Source organism: Rhinichthys klamathensis, unplaced genomic scaffold (assembly GCF_029890125.1).
Source record: "Rhinichthys klamathensis goyatoka isolate OS25496 unplaced genomic scaffold, OSU_Roscu_1.1 h1tg000624l_1, whole genome shotgun sequence".
Lineage (NCBI taxonomy): Eukaryota > Metazoa > Chordata > Actinopteri > Cypriniformes > Leuciscidae > Rhinichthys > Rhinichthys klamathensis.
The window spans coordinates 465,445-486,026 of NW_026607073.1; the positions used below are offsets into that span (position 1 = coordinate 465,445).

Below are 20,582 nucleotides of genomic sequence, written 5' to 3' on the forward strand. Positions count from 1 at the left end.
GTATCAAATGGCCAATAAAAATAACTTGTCACTGTAGTGATTTACAGCACTGCAACAATACTGTGAACATATAATAGAGCACCACAAAATCATCACAGAGAATCAAGAGACACTGTGAATGGACATAATAAACCTTCAGCATTCAGCACTAACAGTTCAGCATAACAAAAATTGAACATGGCAGCAACAAGGGTTGTGAAGAAGAGCCAGTGAGTCGACCATTAGTCCTGCACTCCATATAAAAATCACAAGAGTTACTGAGGTGCCTGTTGCTGGATATTTCTCATCTTGTTACAGCACAATATAATTGTATCAAATAAACTGTAACTATCACCCAGACAAGTTTACAAGTCTCCAACACTGTGTTCAAGTCAAGACTTTCGAAGTCTTTTGTCTAAGTCAGCTCAAGTTTTATGCATTTCAAGGCCAAAACTAAGTGAAGTCTTACTCATTTTTCTTTCAAATATCTTGTACGTTTTCTCTGTGCTGTATATAGGGGCATTTTACAAACTCTCTCACAGAACGATAAATGTAATACATTTATTTAAAAATAGTAGTCGTAAGTAATTTACATGTGTATTTGGCATATATTTTGTCCAAAGTGACTTAAATTGCATTCAAGGTATACACAAGATATAATTCCCAAGGGATAGAACCCATGACTTTGGCGTTGATACTGCCAAAGGTTTGAGCATTTTTTTTCCCCCGTTGCGGACATTGTGTTGATTCACTTCACTCACTGTTCTAATTTGGAGTCCAAATGTGGAGTGACTTGACTTGGCTGACTGAAGTCTCTGCTATCACACTATGTCTAAGCAGTTAGCCAACACATCTTACAAAACTCCTAAAATCCACTCTAAATACTAAATAAGAAGTTAAGTAAACAAATATTAATTTACTATAAATAATAAACAGCAAAAAAAGAGAAAAGAAATAAAAAATTTACCTAAATTTAGATCAACTTCAACTAGACCACATAGAGGCTGAAAAGCAAACCCAATCCATTCACAAGTTTGATGACAATAGGAACTTTTTTTTAATGAGAAAGACAGCGATTGTATTTTAATAACTACATTATTAACAAAGTTTTTATGAGAATAACTTTTTCCAGCTCCTGGTAAATGTAGAACCTTTAGCTTTCCATTTATGTCTACTATCTTTATTGCACACAAAGCAAGTAAAATGATCCTCTGCTTGACAGTTACATTGTGAAACTATGAATTGGATTTCACTGTAAACCGATCAATTTTTCAATTTCTGGCCAAATTTTTTATAGTTAAACACAAACTTAACTGTTGCTGCTCCAGCAACACTGTAAAAGTCAATATAGTGCAGGAAAAGTTCTTTCATTCTTTTCTTTCATGAAAAGTGGCAATTTCCTAAAATTTCTACAGAGAAACGCATGAATCAATCCACCATCATAAGAGTTAGATATTTTCTTATAATAAAAAATGTAAACGACTTGGGTTTTTCCTCCAATTTACAGAAGTTTTAAGCAATCAAACATTGTAATTCATCATCATAAACCCTTAATGATGACTTTAATTCTAAATAAATATTTATCCAAACTGAACCCCTAAGATGGACCAGTGGGATGAATTCAAGTCCTCTGTATAAAAAATACAATGTATTACACAAAAAGGAAAAGAGCTATAGCGTTTTGGTCAGTGGGAAACAAAAGCTCTTGAAAGAGACAGAAAAGTCTATAACCTAAAGTTTAAACCTTAAGATTTTGGTTTAGGTCCTAAACCATTTCATCATGTATTTAACTTCTCACCCGAAACAAAATAGCCATGGGCAGCAGATGAAGATTGCAGCAGTTTTTCCATTATGTGCACGTTTCTCTTAATTGCTTGCTAATTCAAAACAGCCATAGACTCCAACTGCATATCAAAATACGTTATTCATAATAACCTTACCCTTTTTATTTCCCCATATCTCTCTATTTTCTATGATTTTAAGAAAATCTTAAGGTCAAAGGAGTTAATTTCTCAAAAATGAAAACTGTCATTTGCTCAACCACGTTATAAACGTGACATCTTTCATTTTTGGGTGATCCCATCCCTTTTGTATATAGTTTCTTGAAGTCTTAACATATAAACTTTACTTCATAAATTGTCTGTAATATGACCAAGAGTGAAATCAAGTTTGTGTTAAATATTAGCTGGTTGTGAGTGGTTTCCAACCAAGCCTTTCATAATCACAAGGCTGAACGTGCATTTTACAGGAGCGAGTCTCATGTTTATCTAAAAATAAGAAAAAGAAAAGAAAAACATGTTTTGCAAGTAGAGCCACACCAAAGATCGTGCTCATCTTCAGTATGTGTAACAGCAAACATATTATTAACAAAACGATTAACTGAAATCATTTTATTCATTAGCCAACAGAGCTGATACCAAAATATGATGGAACAAAAACGAGTTCAGAGGTAGTTTAGTGTTGTTTTCATGCACGGTGGTAAAACTACAGTGAACTTACCCGAAGTCGAATCACTGTTGGTCCACTGCAGCAGAAACGACACTAGTGTGCAAGACTCATCCATCCTTCCCACAGAGTGAAGACCAAACCCATAACCTTGAATTTGATTCAACTCTTCCTCTAAAAAAGCGGCTGAAAATGAAACAACCGCCTTCTCGTTCTTAAAGCGTGTAAACCAGTAATATAATATAACTGACAAAACTAATAGAAAGTCACACATCATTCGAGGGATATCGGCGTTATGGTGTAGGCCTAGTAGGCTACTGATTGAATGGAACAGACTTCTGCAGGCGACTCATATTTACGCACTTACGAACTTTTAAACAAGAAATTATTTCTTTATCCATACTCATCACAGCTGACGTTTAAGGAATAACTATGGAAACATGTCAGTGTTTTGTGTTACAAATGACCTTGTGGAGACTTACTTTGAAAAAAAAATCTAGAAATTACCCTGTAATTACCCCCGTTTATATAATATTCAGTGATAAAACCCCATTATAATTAACTACATTACTCTAAACAGTGAAATTTAATACTAAATATACCTGATGAGCAGCGCAGAACACAAACAGTGACATCTGCAGTATAATCGGAGGAACTGGGCATTTAGAATAATCTGCAAAATTTACCTGCAGCCATTTGCATGACATTTTAGAAAAGTTTATTTAATTACATCAAAGTAAATATTTGATATTTAACCAAATAACCCAATCGATGATCTCTTGGCAAACAAATACCATGTAAACCAGATTAATAAATGGAGCATAGTGAAAATCCATGTAACGCAAATGGTCCTTGATAATTGACCATCCAACCAGAGTGCTGTTAAAAACATCACAAACATAGAACGTGAACAATAAATGACTCAAATGGAAAGTGTTGACCCATCACTCAAGGTAGCATACTAAAATCTAAATATACTGAAGATGAAAAGTGATGACATCTTAAACATTTCATTAAATCCCCACCATGATTTTGAAGTCCACCAGATTTAAACTCTCGTCACATTCTAGCACACAGGTACATATACACAAAAAAAATTCCCAGGTTATGGAATGGTGTATGAAAGATGTAAATGTTAAAGTTACTGGGATTTCAAGGGGAAATACAGTTAAGCACCAGGCTGTAAAGCAATATACTTTATAAGGCTTTGAGTGATGTACAGTGCTAATCCCCCATATATCAGACATTTCAAAGCAGCACATTGTCTCTTTTCCCTCCTGACACACACGTATATATATATTCACAGACATCTAAGAGGACAAGGTTGTGTGGTGCACTATTCCTTGAATTCCAAGAACTGTTGAAGCCTTTTTCTATGTTCTGATGAAATATTCACAGCACTGTAAACAAAGAAAATTAACAATAAGATTGAGCGTAAACATGCACCACTGCGCACTGTAAAAAAGGAAGATAAAGCTTTTTATTAAATACAGCAGGTTCAAGTCTATCCCGCTTACGTTTCGCAACAATATTTCTACAAAGAATGATGCGACTTACTTCAAGTGCTCTCCAAAAGTGGTAGTTATCTTGTAGATGGCCGTCTTTAGCGAAGCCCTCAGTGCAAACCTTAGAGTTTTGTAAGTGGAATCACCCATACTGCAGATTGTCCTTGCAGGTTTGCTGGAAGCATGAGGCAGTTTGAAGTGTCTGTCAACAGCCTACAATTAATAAGTAAGATTAACCAAATGAATCAGACTGTCCCCATTTGAATTCATAGGCTCATCACTTTTAACACTGTAATGTCCAAAATGACTTGTTTTACCTCTAACAAGACTACTAAGCAGCTAAGAATACTAGGTAATGTAGTCTGCACCACTCCAAACTGATCCTCAGAGAAAGAGGCTGCCACCAGATGAGAGAGTCCTAACAAATAGAAATAACAAAAGACTAAATAAATCATTCAAACAAATAAGCATGCAAGATGGCATCTCTTAAAAAATGAATAGCTACTTTCTGACCTTGGAGAGCCCAAATATGAGCCTGGCTGTCAGCAAACAGAGCTTGGCTAGAGGCTTCTGGAAGCTGTTCAAAAGAAGAAACTTTTTAATATGGAAAAAGCATGATTCAGATACCTATACATTTTAGGTACAAAGCATAAAGAAAAAAAGATGTAAAATGCTAAAAGGCTTGTGCATTATAAATGTGAATTTAATTATATTGAGTCTGAAATAAATGTCAGACGTGATTTGATGCATGCAAGAAGGTATATAAACACACACTGTATAAACTGACTCAAATGATTTGGAAGCCCTTCACCTGACAATCTCAGTGAGAGAAACAACACTGAATAAACATACAGACCCAGTTTATCTACAGTTGCTCTAATAATGGTATTATAATGGATGGATAAGGATTAAACTGATTTTGTCTAAAGTAAAACTTTTCAAGCATAAACTGTAATATGCCATGCTTTTATTTAAAACTGTGTGTAAACTGGGTCACTATAATCTATCACTACAACTGACCTACAGAACTAAAAGGACAGGGGAGACTAATGGTGTTAGTGTTAATTTAAACATGGGCAGAATCTAGACACATGCATTAATGATTCCTGCAACTAAAAATCTGTTGTGGGGACATGCAACATGCCGTTGCAGACAGATCCTCCATTCAAGTAATGCATGCTTAACCTTACCTTGTTAAATAAATACACTATCAGCACCCGCTTTGCCAAAAAGCTTTTAACCTGGGCAGAACAATTGAGAGTATGACAGGAACATGAGTTAACAGGTGTCTCTAAGCCATGTCATGGTATCACACTGTAACGTGAACTGGCTTCTTTTTTTTCCAGCAACCGAACTGGACACTCAAAAGCTTGTCAGTTCAGTTCCTATGGATACACACACTTGGAAACCAAGAAAACCCTATGAAATAATAAAGGCTTCATTTACAGGTCAGTTGGAATTAGATGAAGATTCTACCTGTTCTCTCCTGTTTTGCATCCACTGGGTCAGGAAGCTGGGTTTCTGATTGGCTGCAGGAGGACTAGGAACGGTGGCTGGGGAGGCCAGAGGACTGCCATTGGTTTGTGACTCTAAAATGAAAAAGAAATAAGCTAGGTTATATCACATTCACAGTATGAGAGAATTATTGTCCACAAGTGTGTACATTTGTTTTTGGCTTCTCAAAACGATTTACAACCAAACACAGAAGTCCACAGAACCACATGAACTCCAATAACATGACACTTAAAAATACTTAATACAATACCTTTTAAATCGTTATAATAAAATCCTATATAATAGATTTTTTCATTATGTCAAATAATGAATAAGATAAATTACGAATACCAATTAAAAAAATTGAAATTTAAGTAAAAAAACATTACTCAAATAATTTATTATAAATTGATTTAAATGTTAATATTTAGTTATAATTCAATATGAATTTTTTTTTTTTTACTTTATTTTAATTATCTATTATTTAACAATGAAAATAATAGAAATAATTATTTTCATTGTTAAATATTAGCTAATTAACAAATAAAGGTATAGGTACAGTCCATGATGATTTTATTTAAAAAATATATAATTACCATTATTATATTTTAAGAGTTGTTCATGCATACATATCTTCCCAAGGTTACATATTGCTTGAATAATTTGATAATTTATTGAGATAGTTTTAGTAAATCTGCCTCACCTGTGGAGGCACTCCAAAGTTTGGGGCCCCTCCTCATGACGTGGGGGCTTTGTACAGTACCAAACCAGGGAGACTGGGGTTCCTGTTGGCCAACCAGACGTCGGATAGCAGGAGAAGAGAAAGGGCTGTCCACGTCTGGGGTGAAAGGAGCCGTCAGAGCGCTGTGAGCACCCCCCATCGATGACTTGAAGACTGAACCAGGGGTCCTTAGCGGGACACCGAGTCGAAGAGTCTCGGGAATGTCCTCTGTTCCTGACATCACTACAGATGAAAGGAAAAAATAAAAATCACCCTCACTGGAGCAGTTTGATACCTCTAACATGTCACCAAGGGCAGTGCTGGACTCACTGGTCATTTTTGCCCTTGTTGGATTTAATCCAAGCGGCCTTACCTGAGCTGCTTGAAGAGGCTGATCTGGTGTCACTGCTGGCAGATTGAGATTTGACTCGGCCATTAGAGGCAACCGCATCCTGATGAGCCACCAGTCTTTGTGTCAGCTCACTCAGCAAAGACAGACATTCCTTACTGATGGCATTCCAGTTGTGAGGGTGACCACCTTCATGTACAGGTTACATTAGTTTACTAGTGATGAAAAGGAATAAGTTTAGAGTTCTTTCAAAGTTTTTAGTTTGTACCTGGCTGACTCAGACTGAAGACTTCCAGTCTACGTGAGAGAGAGTGTTGCGATAACAAAGCCAGGTCTTGCAGAGCCAAAAACTGTGAAACAGACAATTAATCAGTTAAGGATCTATCAAATCTGCAAACAAGCATCAATAATGACATTCAGGATTCGTTTTGACCATAACTTTTCCAGTTGGAAATAACGAATATAACAAAATAGCAAAATTAGATAGCAATTTCTTTAAATAATTATTTTACTGAGGTTGTACTTACAAAAAGAAATATTCAACAGATAATTATAGTTTGCAAAAAAAACATTTACACTGACTATAGAAATTCCCAAAACGTAATATGTTATTCATTTCCATTGACCCTGGAAACTGTGTTTTTCTGAAAACGAAAAAAAAAAAAAACTGACCTTCATGACTGAAGTGTTCTTCTCAGCCAAAACTTTGGGCAGACACTGCTCTGCATCCTCAGTAAATGTGGACTGCACTGGAAAACTGTAGGCCTGAAGATGCACAACAAGCCATCAGAATCATTTTCAAAACAGGTACTAGTGTAATGACAATTGCTTTGATATATCCAAGAATCAAACCTCTGTACCTCTATGACATAAATCCTGAAGAGTAGCACAGTGAGGTACCAGGTTAGGTACAGGAAAGTGCCACTGATCGCCAGGTGGTAGAGTAGGGAGAAGTCTAGAAGTCCAGTCAATGAATCTAGTGGTTGGAGAGAACTAAAGTAGCAAAAGGGATATAAAGATTCATGAATATAGGTTGATTTTACTAATATATATATATATATATATATATCATATTAGTAAACATTAAAGATTCCAGTTTTGGTAGACTGTGGTTCCAAATCTGACCTGTCTATCTGTAGATTAAGTGTGCTGGCAATCCAGGTCTTAGGAACATAACCTAAAGAAGTTAAAACAACATTTTAAAGAGAATCTAACAGGAAAATAGATGAATTTTAGAGTATGCATCTCTGATCATCAATGTAACTTACCAAAAAAGAAATAGAGAGCAGCAAAATTCCTGGCTGAATATAAGGATTGAATAACACTGCACTTCACCACCGCTGGTAGACAGCTCTTGAACCGTGGATATTTGTATTGCTTCATCACCAATGTGGGAGAGACAAAGGAGTTTTGCATTGATAACTTATTATTGAAAGCATTAATGATTCAGCTAATTCTTATTCAATCCTTCTAAAGACTTTTGCAACTATCAAATCTTTAATGAATATGAGACAATAGTAACAGTGGTGGACTGATATATCCAAGGCCGATATATTGGCTAATATTTGGTATTTTTTAAATAACCAGCATTGGCCGATAGATTTTTCCGTTTGGCTGAAAAGAGTCAAAAACAGGACTTTTATTTTGATAGTGTTGTGAACCTAGCGCCCTTCTTCTCACAGACAGAACTGTCAAACAACAACTGTGAATTAAGATTCATTAAACTTTGTCTCAGAGGCAAATTATTTATTTTTTTCACTTACTATAGCAAAAACACATTTATATAATTTAAACAAGTATTTGAATGTCTAATAAATAATTGGATTACAGAATCAAAAAGTTTCTATCTAAAGTAAAAAAATGTTTTTGCAAAATATTTATTTATTTCTATTTCTAAATATTTGACTAAATATTATGTAACCTAAATATCAATTTAATGGCAGCAATTGTTATGCAAGTGTTAATTACAATCTTTAAATAAAATAGTCTAATATATGTCATATTGGCCATCCCGCTCTCTAAGATATTGGCATAGGCCATAAAAAAAAAAAAATCCATATCAGTCGACCACTATGCATGACATTTAGCAACTGATCTGAATAGACAAATACTTACTTGTATGGGTTGAAAGGACACATAGTACATATTTTGAACCACTCCCAAAAAACTATGACTGTATCCCATGAAGGCCCCAGCCAGGAGAAGAAAGAGATGATACTCATTCAGACAGGTCACAAATTCACCACTAGAAAAGCCCACAATAAAATAAAGGACAGTCATTCCAGTTATTGGTAGAAATTGCATAGAGTAACAAAAACACTTGTCATTAAAAACCAAGCGCAGACAGAGAATGCATTTCATTTGCAAAGTAGAGGTGCACTTGGCCTATATTGGGGTAAGAATGACCTCTGGTAATTTTGAGATAAGATTACACAGTGTTAATTAAAACAACTTAAGATATCTGTATGTGTGTCAATCTCTTCGTCTGGGGAAAAGAAAGAGCCGCAGCGCCTAGAATACAATTATTGAAACATGATCCTCTGAGCATGTCGAAGGATCAGTGAATGTGGGACGAACAGAATCCGGTCATAACCCACCTCTCACTTTGCCTGCAGGGAGTTCCTAGAGTGCTGTAACGTCCACCGATGGTAACAGAAGCACACCACATTACCAGCATGCCCATGGTGCAATAGACCAAAGAATGGACACACTGTCGCGGGTGGAGCACTGTCCCCAGAAGAGCCATACGTGAACACCGAATGGAAGGAACCACTTAGAGAAACACAAAGAGTGAAATAAATAATCAGCTTCATGCAATTCAATACAAAAATTACAAATTAAATCATTTTGCACATTAATGAAAGACAAATCTATTTAGTCAATTTACTCACAAGTGTAGAACTCCAGGTTGAAAAAGCCAATCATCAGAACCACTCCACACAGCACGACAAGGGAAAAGATGGTGGTTGAGGCCGTAAGAAGACTTATGCATTCTGAAAGCAATGTTTGAGATGGTGACTATAGGTAATTTAGATATTAACCATATAAAGCCGCCCTCCAGATTACTGACATGATCAAAACATTGCTGGAAAACCTGTTGCACAAAATCTACTGCATGGCTTCTGTCATGTGATGGAAAATGCATACTTTTTTTGGCAAATAAAAGGTCTTTTAGAATGTGTATTGTAAAAAAACTAGTGCTGGGCAAGTTAACGCGTTATTATCGCGTTAACGCATTTATTAAATGGTAAATGGTAAATGGACTGCATTTATATAGCGCTTTCACAGACCCAATGGCCACCAAAGCGCTTTACAATTTTGCCTCACATTCACCCATTCACTCACTCATTCATACACCGACGGGCGACGGCAGCCATACAAGGCGCCATCCAGCTCGTCGGGAGCAGCTGGGGTTAGGTGTCTTGCTCATGGACACCTCGACACTTGGTCAGGTGGAACCGAGGATTGAACCACTAACCTTCCGGTTTGCAGACAACCCACATGAACCACTGAGCCACTGCCGCCACTATTAATTAATGCCGACAATTTTTTTATCGCGCGTTAACGCAGAGGTTTTTTATTTTTATTTTGAAAGTCCGTTGCTCACTGCCTCTGAATACACATAGGCCTACAGTCAAACCATGATCACAGGAGGGGTGGGATGTTGGTCAGCCAGCAAATAACCCACACAAACCAGCAGTGGAGGGGCTTTGGCAGGTTCTCTCAGGTGAACAGAAAGGGAGACAGCGCTCCGCGAGTGAATGACAGGCGCTCTATGGATAGTAACCATGGCACCGGCTTCTGTGCGCTACGCAGCTGTAGCCTAGTCTTTTTAACTTAAATTAAAATTATACATAACTTTACCTGATAGGCCTGCGTTTAGTTTAGCGGGGATGCTCTGCATGTGAATTCCCTCCTGTTGATGTCCTGATAACTATTTAGATTCTGGAAACTCACAAACAGCGAGCCGAGGATCAGTCTCTCTTCCAATGATTTGTGCTGCGCGTCGTGTACAAAAAAGTTAGACAATTCAACTTCGGCAACGCGCGGGCGCGTGCGTGAGGCGAGCATGACTGCAACAGTTTCACAGGAACGCACCCGCTTGTCGCTGCACCTGTGCTCGACCACTTCACCTCACTCTAGGCTGATTTATACTTCTGCGTCGGACCTACACCGGAGCCTCTCTACGCTATAGACTACGCGTTGGTTTTCATTTATATATCTGCGTCGTTGTCCGCGTTGACGCGCAATTACACATGAGGGAGAGTGTGAAACCCGGGGAGCGGTTCTAGCAATCACAGCGCTTGCGGTACGCGTAGAATTGACGTTACATTTTTGGAGAGATGCACGTCAGGGTACGCGCGCTACACAGCTACGGCGTGAGTTCGATGCAGAAGTATAAATTGGGCTTTACCTCTGTTTAATGTAATCTTACGTGGGAAACCATGGCATGCCATGACCAAACCTAAGCTGCTATCAGAGAAGTAACGTTGGTCGACTTATATCTGTAGTAGTGATCATGACCCTTTGACTAGACTGTTTCTGCTGCTCCCTGATACAAGATACCTGTTCAGAAAAAAAAAAAAACAAGAAAACTGGACTCGTTTTAACAAGCTAGATAAAAGGTAATGCCCTGGCAGTGGCAAATAGCTTTGTTTAAATATTTGATTTGATTACATTAATGTTTAAGTTGAGATTTACAAGAAATATTTTATTGATACTGTGTAAAGGGAATACTGCTGGTATAAAAGCACCTTATTTGTTTAAAGTTTTTGCAAACCACATGTTATTGCACTTTCGTAGCAGTACATTTAAATCAAAAGTGCGCAATACACTACTAGAATTCATTATTCAATTTTGCGCGTAACAATGCGATTAATCGCGATTAATCGCAAGAAAATCATGCGATTGATCGCGATTAAAATTTTTAATCGTTGCCCAGCACTAAAAAAAACGCTATGCAAATAAATGTGAATTTGCTTTTTTTCCCCCAGTTTTTTTTCCTCCTAGTGTGAGCTCCATTTCCTTACTAAATCATACGATATGGGACATACAAGCCTGCTGGATCAAATATGATACAAAACAAAAATGCATTTAACTTAAAATAAAAATCTATAATTTATGTCACATCTCAGGCTTTACGAGGTTTAGTCAGGGGCGTAGGAGCCATTATACGTGGGGGGGACATGTCCCCCCCACATTTCAAAATCGAAGTTTTGTCCCCCCCACTATTTCCCAATGTAAGATTTTGTTTTGCATTGCCTGCCTATCTCTGCCGATTTCGGAGTCTCCAAATGAATCCATTCGGCAACTCTTAAATACATAATTCAATTTTAAAAAACGGCCGAATTCTTCAGCTGCTAATCTCGTTGTCAGTCGACCATGATCGCGCACCGCTCGCGCATGCGCATCTATGTGACACGGATAAATGTACGCAGCAATATATAATGAGTGTTCCTGGGAGATCCTAGTTGCGCGGGACGTGGAAGCGTGCAAAAGTTCCAGAAATGTACATAAAGTGCCCTGGCCTTAAATGACAAGGTAAGGAAAATAAGACTAAATCTAAATTAAATGACCAAGACTAGGTTGGCCATGTGATTTTTCTCAGGAGATGTTTTGAGCATTTTACTTCAGACACCGGATTATCAGCAAACTGCCAAGAGAACTGCTAACTGGCTACTCAAAACAAACTAGCAATCTATTCAGGCAGCATATTTGTGTTTGATCTGTGTGAATTACAGAAATATAAGACTTGCTAGACCTTAGCTACCAAGGAACCTTTCCACAAGTATAGATTGATTTTATTTTTCAATCCTTGGGGGGTAAGCTAGGTGGTTGATGGAAATTAAATCAACCATTTATTTGAGTTTTTAATTTTTAGTTAATCAACATGACTGATTAACAGTAATGTATGTAAATGCTAAATGTCCTAATACCTGTTGATACTACAACAATGCAAAGTATATGCTCTTAACCTTGCAGTTTTTCCCATATCATGTAAGACTCATTTTCTCAATTTCTTTGCACAAAACTCTCCAGAAAGTGCCATTTAATGGTTTATTTTTCAAAAAAAATTCCCGGGGGAGCATACCCCCGGACCCCCCTAGGGAGAGCCCACATAATAAATCACAATTTAATCACTGCTTAGACCAAACTAAGTAATACAGTCTGTTCCCATAAGTCTTTAGAAATAAGCATTTAAGTGCCTTATATATAATATAAGGCACTTATAAGGCCCCCCCCCCCCCCCCCCCCGCCCGCCCGCCCTCCCTAGCATTTACTGTCCCCCCCAGGTTCAAAATTGCTCCTACGCCCCTGGGTTTAGTACATTGTGTATGATGTTCCTTGAGGTCAGAACTACTGCTTATATAAATAATGAATTCACACTCCAGCACTTCTCGGTATCAGTAACTTCTTGTAATTATGCAGTTTGTAAAATGACCTTTTCTTGCTCTTTTCCTCACCTGAAATCCATTGGATGGGGTGAAACAGGCTGAATCTACTCAAGAGCACAAAGACTGCAGTTGTCACTGGCAAGAGAAGCACTGACCATGCAATACTCGCCATCGCCCTCCATATTACAACCTGAAAATAAAGGAGAATTTTGATTTTGTTGAGGCGCATTTCATACACCTTCTCAAACACAATCTTTTTACGATTATAGTTTTAAAAGTTAACTCTAATTCATTGCAAATAACTAATAAAATGTAATACTATCAATTTATCAGAAACAGACACGGGTGCACACAAAACTACCAACCAAAGTTGGTTGGTTACCGTCCAGTTCTTTAAATACGTTTAAAATTTAACCAGTCCTTACCTTTTTTATAAACCAACAGTTCTGTTTGAGCGAAAACATTTTGTCATACTTGTTTCAGTTCTGCATCACTTGAGTAAAATCCATATCAACATGGCAAAAGTGAGGATAGTACCCGCGCCACACATTCGAAGGACCCATGAAGGACCTCATAAGGACCGCTGCGAGTGCGTCCGACTTACTGCCTGAGTACAATCACACTTAAAGCGATAGTTCACCAAAAAATTTAAATTGTGTCATTATTTACTCACCCCTCGTGTTAGTTCCAGACCTGTATGACTTACGTTCTTCTGTGGAACATAAAAGAAGATATTCTGATAAATGACTGAGAATTTAGTTCATATTCCATTAATGGAACTAAGTCAATGGTAACAAAAACTGTTTGGTTATCAACATTCTTCAAAATATCTCCTTTTGTATTCTGCAGAGAAATAAAGAAATCATACAGGTTTGGAACAACATGAGGGCGAGTAAATGATGACATTTTGGGTAGATTTTCCCTTTAAACAATGTAATTCTGCGCAAATTAATTATAGCCATTCTTTTACTTGATTTTAAAATATAGTGGAGCATATTTTTTATCATTATAAATTAATTGCATATAGATAACTGTCATATCAATTAGCCTAAATTATCCTAATTAAATAGAGGAAAGCTGAATAAAAACGAATACATTTTATATTTAATGTTAAACAGTAATTCATTATACACAATGTTGTGAGCATTACATCAAACAGCAGTCTAAAAAAAGGTAATAATGAACCAACATAATAAGAAATAACTGGTAATTACACAGTCTTCAAATATGCTTCTATCATATGTTATTTCTTAATTATTTTTTAAAAACAACGTTTTATAGTATTATTTAGAGCAGCCTATGATGCGTAGACAGACAAAACAAATGTTTCATGGAACAATATAACTTTCAGTTGTGTATTCCTTTCGCTTCATTCTGAATTAATGCGTTTTTCTCTCGATGAGTGCCGTTTGCTAACGTGATGCCGCGTCTCTCCAGATTAGTTCTGCTTTTGTCGATCTCTCGGCGGGTCTTGGTCTCAAACGCATTAGTGGGTAATATCTGGTTTGAACTGATGGACATCTCCGTCTGGATGCCTTTATGCACCACCGGCTTTTGTCCGGGTCTCTGCGGTATTGCGGGCAGGGACAGCTGTTCCCGCTGAGCCTTCTTGTCCTCCCAGAGCTTCAGAAGACGCCGCTGATTGTTTGTCATGTCCTTCAGGTTCTGTTGCAGGGAATGGACCTGGTCCTCCAGTAGAGTCTTTGAGGTGACAGTGTTCGCCAGTTCAGATGTTAGGTCATCAATGGTAAAACTTAGCTTTCCCGCTTTTTCAACAAGTGAACTGCACTCGCGCTCCTTCTCATGCAGGTCGTTGATTATATCCTTGGTGGTTTTACCGTGAAATTTGGGACTGGACTCTAAACCAATTTCAGCCCTCAGAATCTTCACTTGTTTCCGCAGCTCCTTGTTGTCCATAGCCAATTGCTTGAGTTTCTGTTTGAGAGCTTCGGTTGATCTCATTCGAGACTCATATTGTCTCATTTTCTCCCTCATCATATTCTCGCGGTGCAAAGCATCGTCTCTTTCCTTACGGCACTTTTCCAGAAGTTTTGAAGTTTCGTATTTGGAGACCTTTTCCGCTTTCCCAGCCATCATTCATTTGCAGTCTTAAATGCAATATTGAAAATGCATGTTTTGATACAGGTCGTCAGGTCAAACTCTCTTTAAATAGGGTTTCCATTTGCAGGTCATTAAAATAACAATGTCAGCAGATACCTGTGAATTCAGAAATAAAGCCGCCTTATTTTTAATCCACTGTGTAAAGGGAAACAGTGACTTGTGAAGCTGACATTCTTCCACAAAGGTTATAGGTTTGGGAGGCAGCTTCGGTGTAACTCTAAGCTAAGGCTAGAATGACCATTAATTAGGACACACACACCACACATTGGCACCGTTTCAAGTGACACAAAATTTCTATTTTGTTAATTTGGAAAATGTAGCTCAGCCATTTCATAATGCTAGTGCCAACTTTAAAAAAATGTTTTGTATATATCTAATTAATCTATTGACAGTGATGAACGAAGGTTAAAAGTGCACTGCTGATGGTACTCGGAGATATACGAAACTTTGCACTGTATCAAATCCTGACATCAAAGACAAGATAGATGTTATCTATGACAATAAACCTTTGTTTGTGAATCTTGATGATGCTCAGAATGAAATTCTATGATCTGCACCAAAACCAATTGGCTCTCAATATCACAATCAATCATTGAGACATTATAAATGGAAAAACAAAACTTTACACAGTTAGCATATGCTCACCACTTTGTATTTATATACATTTCATTTTAAATGGGGAAAAAACTATTAAATATATTTATTACAACATGACATCTTGGAATACATTTAATTGTTCTAGGCATTTTGTCTACAAGTATCTTGTTCAAAGAAAAGAGACGGATTTGTTACAAATATAGAATGCAAAACAAAACAAAAAAATCAATGGCCATCGTAGAGAACTGAAAGTTTGTAAAATATTTAAATAAACTCCAGCTTTGACTTCCAACTTCATTATAATTTAAATATGTAATCAGTTTATGTGAGTAAGTATTGTGTTATTAAGTACATTTATAGAATATTTGATTTTTCCATGCCTTTTGTCTGCTGACACTGTAGTGTTTTAAAGTGTTAAAAACATTTTAAGTGGATGTACATGGCTCAAAGTGGTAGAAACAGGAGAAACCCTTTTGAAAACCCATCTCAATCTCAATTATCACATAAATATTTAAACAACAGCTACAGTATATACACATCCCCTGCTTTGTAACAGTAACATGTGTCTGAACCTCAAATCAGAAAACTTCAAACATGTAGATGATTATCTCAAGGTTTGGCTGCTCACCTACAAACATAAAGCCATCAAAATTTAAATTTCACCTTCACAGAATATAAAATGAAGAAATCCAGACAGCCCACAATCTAATTATCAAGATACCCGATTCTCTCTAATAAGGCAAGACGAGAAGCTGCAATTACAGAAGAATAACAGTCTCTCAAGGAGCACATATTATGCACAGGAAGTCTTGTCTAATGTTAACATCTTGCCAAATGCAATGTCTTGTTTTCCCATTAGCAACTACAATCAAATGACTTGGCTCATTTAAAAGGGCTGGCATTTCTATACCATTTCATCATTATTAAAACAGTTCAGCAGTCAGAGCACATGAGAGTGCCACATCATCACTGAAGTCAAGGCTGTTGTTCAGTTTGCCTATGTGGATGATAAAGTGCTGGTCGTTCTCAATGGCTCATTGTGATCCTCTGATGGATCCATCTCGTATGTACTGAAGAAACATGCCTGAAGAAAAGAGAGAGGACACAAATCTTTCAGACTTTGACAGCACTTTTGTTCCTTAAACTCCGCTAACATGGCATTCCCTAATTAAATGAATGTAATTGAAGGCACACATGATAGCAAGGATATGGTTCTGCTCACAAACTGGCACGTTTCCAAGCCAGTCAATGACTATTGCCAGTGTTTCCAAGAACACACCCCTCCACTGGGAAAACACATTTGACACCAACCTGTTTGATCCTTTAACGCTACAAAAAGCAGTGCCGGAGTTCTGATGTTGAGCTGCTAAAGCAACAAACTTTACTGTTATGAAATAACAGCATTTTTGCAACACTCAAAAGATACCATTTTAATCAAGTTAAGTTTAATCCAATATATTTGAAGGAGTACATAATCATATGCATTCATATTAGGGATGCAGTCATATTAAAACACATATAAGCCAGTCCTTATGTTATAGCCAATTTGACAATTCTATAATATATTGTCTAAATAAATTAAACATTTTTTAAAATGCTACCATTCCATTTAGACACTACAACATTATTATTTATAGTATGAAAGATGAGATTATTTTGAGATTTGCAAAAGATATGTTAAAGATTTAACATTATTAATAAGTTATTAGGGTCTAAAAAAAGAACTTATGTGACAGCGAAGGTAATCTAAAATGTTAAAATAGGGAAAACGAGTATGCAAAACTAAATACCTGATATAGACTGACACTGCTTAATTAAATGTTGTGCATCCAGATATAATGTAATAATATATATATATATATATATATATATATTTTTTTTTTTTTAAGAATCACATTCATTTATAATGTATAAGGATTCTTGAAAAAAGGTACCTTGCAACCAACCGCAAGTAAGACGTGAAGAATCACGATGGTAGCTATAATGGCTATGGTAATCCTTGGTTTATCGTCCCTGATGGCTGGCCAGAAAGTCATTACCAGCACAGATCCTGAGAGACACAAAGCTACCACGATGGAGAACCACCTCAACCCTTCACTTGGTATTATCCACAGTATCTGTTATTCACAAAGGCACACAAACAAGTAAATAAACTGTTCCACTGTATCTGTAAAATAATAACAGAGAATGCTTGAAAACAAACTATCAGATGTGTTAATTATGCACAGATTAATGCATATCATATTAATGCATCTTTTATGATTGTACTACTCACCACAGCGGGGATGTAGATGGAGAGCGAGTAGCCATAGACACAAACTATTTGCATGAAGGAGTAGGACACCAGGCTTGTGATCTTCCTATTTCGCCAGGTGAGAAAACCCCAAAGAGCTAAAGGCACTAACCATGCATAGCTGTAGATTGCTGTGGCTGCCATGGTTACTGGAAAACAATCACCAAAACAGGGTCATTTTTTTAGGGTGAGTATAAAGGGTCTTTTTTGTTTGGGTAATTTTGGTAATATTCTTTCTTTATTCTTTTTTTTCTTCTTCTTTTGAGCTATTCACAGCATACTACAGTACTGTTCACACGTTTGGTGTCATTTAGAGAGAAATTTCAGAAATAAATTAATACTTTTATCCAGCAAGGATGCATGAAATTGATCAGAAGTGAGAATAAAGACACTTTTAATACTACAAAAGATTTCTATTTCAAATAAATGCTGTTTTTTTTACTTTCTATTCATCAAGGAATCCTTTAAAAATATTAAGCAGCAAATCTTTTTTCAACATCGATAAATTAAGAAATGTTTCTTGAGCAGCAAATTAGCATAGAACATATTTAAAGGGACTTATTTCCAAAACAATAAAAAAAGACTTACCAATCCCAAACTTTGAAATGGTAGTGTATATCAAAACATTTCATCCTCAAACATTAAAGTGTTGTATGTCATTTCTGTTAAAAATGTAACAGTGTATTACATATTTTTGTTACAGTTAAAACTAGAAAATGCTGTTCATTTTCCTGGTCATAACACAATATTATTTCAAACAACATATCTCTAACCTTTCCTGAAGTCTGGCACATATTTGTACTTCGGCTGACCCTGGTGCACCAGAAAACTGGAGATGTTTCCACTAATAGCGATGGCAAAAACAAGAGTTGCACAGATCCAGAAAGGTCCTAGAATAACAACATATTCAAGTTTTAATCAACTTCTTTCGCTTTGTTCTAATCAATACATTTTAGTTTAATTAAGCTTACCATACAGGTCCGGGTTACTTCGTAAATAGACCTCGACAAAGTTTTTCCCAGGCCAAGGCAGAATTGAACCAACTATTCTGTTCTTTACCTATAAATAAACAAACAGGTATTATATTTATAATACCTATACATATTTCTGTCTTGTCTTGACAGCATATTATAGCATATTAGCATATACATAATCATTCCATGTGCATGAGTACTGGTTGGATTTAAATTACTAAAATGGGGAAAGAGCAAAAATGCATCTTTTATATTTAAAGGGGATTAGAAAGACCTGAAAAAGTATTTCTGAAATACACAATGAATTCGCTTTATAACTGATGAATCGCTGTAGTGTGAGCGGTGAATCCTACAGTAAAGATCCAGCTGGCTGACCTGATGGCTGTCCACATCAAATAATGTTTGGTAGAACTCAAACGTCCAGAAAGGTGCACTTTTTTTTTCACCTGGCAGAAGCTGTTTGACAAAGCAACATATATTTTGAGTCAATACCTCATTTGGGAAAATGAAGATGTCAGATTTTCGTGATTGTGTTCCACTTACCTCAGTTTGGTCATTGCTGTCCAATGGATCAATCTCTTCTTCTTCAGGGGCAGTTCCAGCAGCTTTACGTTGTTTTCGTGATTTGATGGGATCATCGATGGTCACTGTTGTGGAACCTTGGTTACGTTCAATGAATCCTTGATCATCTTCAAATTCTAGCAAAATATTGGAAAAAAAATTGAAAAATTTTCAAGAACAATAGGCACAATAAACTCCACAATATCCTATTTATTATTATGCTAAATGAACAGTTGTCATTCATAAATAAATAAATAGAGTCATTATTTATTTGGGGTGATATTTTTGGCATTCTTTTTCAAATATGTTGTTAAATGTCTGGGGACTCACCTTGAAATTGCAGATGAAAATCAGTATTTGCCATCACAGATCTATGTGCTCTGTGAATAAAGGCAATCAATAGAAGACCGATAAGTAGACAACCTTTAGTTTATGTTGTTGATACTGTAGGCTGTTTTAAATCAGACTTTCTTTATTCTGTGGAACACAAAGGGATATATCGGGCAATAGGCATAATGAGAGGGACTGACAACCTCAGACACCATTTACTTTCACTGCATCTTCTTCCCGTACAACGAATGCAAATAATGACTGAGGCTCTCAATATTCCTAACATTTTTCTTTTGTGTTCCTCGGAATAAAGTAATAGGTGAGTACGTGGTGGCAGAACTACCCCTTTAAGTATTACGATTTACGTACCACATGAACCATAGACGACACTGCTGTAACTGAAGTGTCCTGATCACGTAGCAGGAGAGACACTGCACAACCTGTTGACAATCAGACGTATGCGGATATTATACACCAGCAACACACAACTGCAGTTAGAACGTGACAAATTGTGTTAAGAAGTTACGGTCTCTCAGATACATTTACATACATGTAACTATAGCAAAACAAGACTTCTAATGTTGTCGTCGTGTTAAATAAACTTCTTGAAGGTTTCAGGAGCATAAACTTTGCTTTGAAGTTGTGGAAATGGAAACGCGGAAATAAATAATCACAGTGATGCGTAGCAAAATAAAAGTTGTCCATAATGAGGCCTTTCAATTTATTTTTAAACCTGGTGTTTTTGACCTTGTGGTTCAGTGAAAACATCACGTTAGAGTTATGAGGCACAGCAGGAAAAGAATGAAGGTAAAATACTC

At 36.6% G+C, this 20,582-nt stretch overlaps 3 protein-coding genes and 1 long non-coding RNA gene across 5 annotated transcripts; all 4 read right to left on the minus strand.

The window, feature by feature from the left end:
* Positions 1-3,125: 3,125 nt before the first annotated feature.
* On the minus strand, positions 3,126-13,453 carry ndc1 (NDC1 transmembrane nucleoporin). 2 transcript variants are annotated; one of them, XM_056240956.1, is made up of 18 exons: positions 13,314-13,453; positions 12,958-13,078; positions 9,385-9,486; positions 9,091-9,265; positions 8,609-8,738; positions 7,762-7,870; positions 7,619-7,670; positions 7,354-7,486; positions 7,166-7,258; positions 6,762-6,843; positions 6,518-6,682; positions 6,127-6,387; positions 5,406-5,518; positions 5,120-5,170; positions 4,443-4,506; positions 4,247-4,347; positions 3,982-4,142; positions 3,126-3,824 (listed from the first exon to the last, which is right to left on the minus strand). In XM_056240956.1, the coding sequence occupies exons 1-18, from the start codon at positions 13,350-13,352 to the stop codon at positions 3,761-3,763; spliced, it is 2,016 nt and encodes a 671-aa protein (XP_056096931.1). In that variant the 5' UTR covers positions 13,353-13,453; the 3' UTR covers positions 3,126-3,760. The 2 variants fall into 2 exon arrangements, with proteins under 2 accessions (XP_056096931.1, XP_056096932.1); XM_056240957.1 differs by lacking the exon at positions 5,120-5,170.
* Positions 13,454-14,198: 745 nt separating this feature from the next.
* On the minus strand, positions 14,199-15,818 carry zgc:113691 (uncharacterized protein LOC503529 homolog). The gene has a single exon (XM_056240960.1). It carries the CDS (start codon positions 14,983-14,985, stop codon positions 14,236-14,238), a length of 750 nt encoding a protein of 249 aa, XP_056096935.1. The 5' UTR covers positions 14,986-15,818; the 3' UTR covers positions 14,199-14,235.
* Positions 15,819-15,899: 81 nt separating this feature from the next.
* yipf1 (Yip1 domain family, member 1) lies at positions 15,900-19,865 on the minus strand. The gene is made up of 8 exons (XM_056240959.1): positions 19,765-19,865; positions 19,417-19,571; positions 19,249-19,329; positions 18,871-18,958; positions 18,673-18,789; positions 17,882-18,048; positions 17,541-17,723; positions 15,900-16,690 (listed from the first exon to the last, which is right to left on the minus strand). The coding sequence occupies exons 1-8, from the start codon at positions 19,796-19,798 to the stop codon at positions 16,604-16,606; spliced, it is 912 nt and encodes a 303-aa protein (XP_056096934.1). The 5' UTR covers positions 19,799-19,865; the 3' UTR covers positions 15,900-16,603.
* Positions 19,866-19,909: 44 nt separating this feature from the next.
* LOC130076061 (uncharacterized) lies at positions 19,910-20,526 on the minus strand. Its single transcript, XR_008805596.1, has 2 exons — positions 20,305-20,526; positions 19,910-20,204 (listed from the first exon to the last, which is right to left on the minus strand). It is a non-coding gene; the product is annotated as an uncharacterized LOC130076061 (long non-coding RNA).
* Between the last annotated feature and the right edge of the window lie 56 nt (positions 20,527-20,582).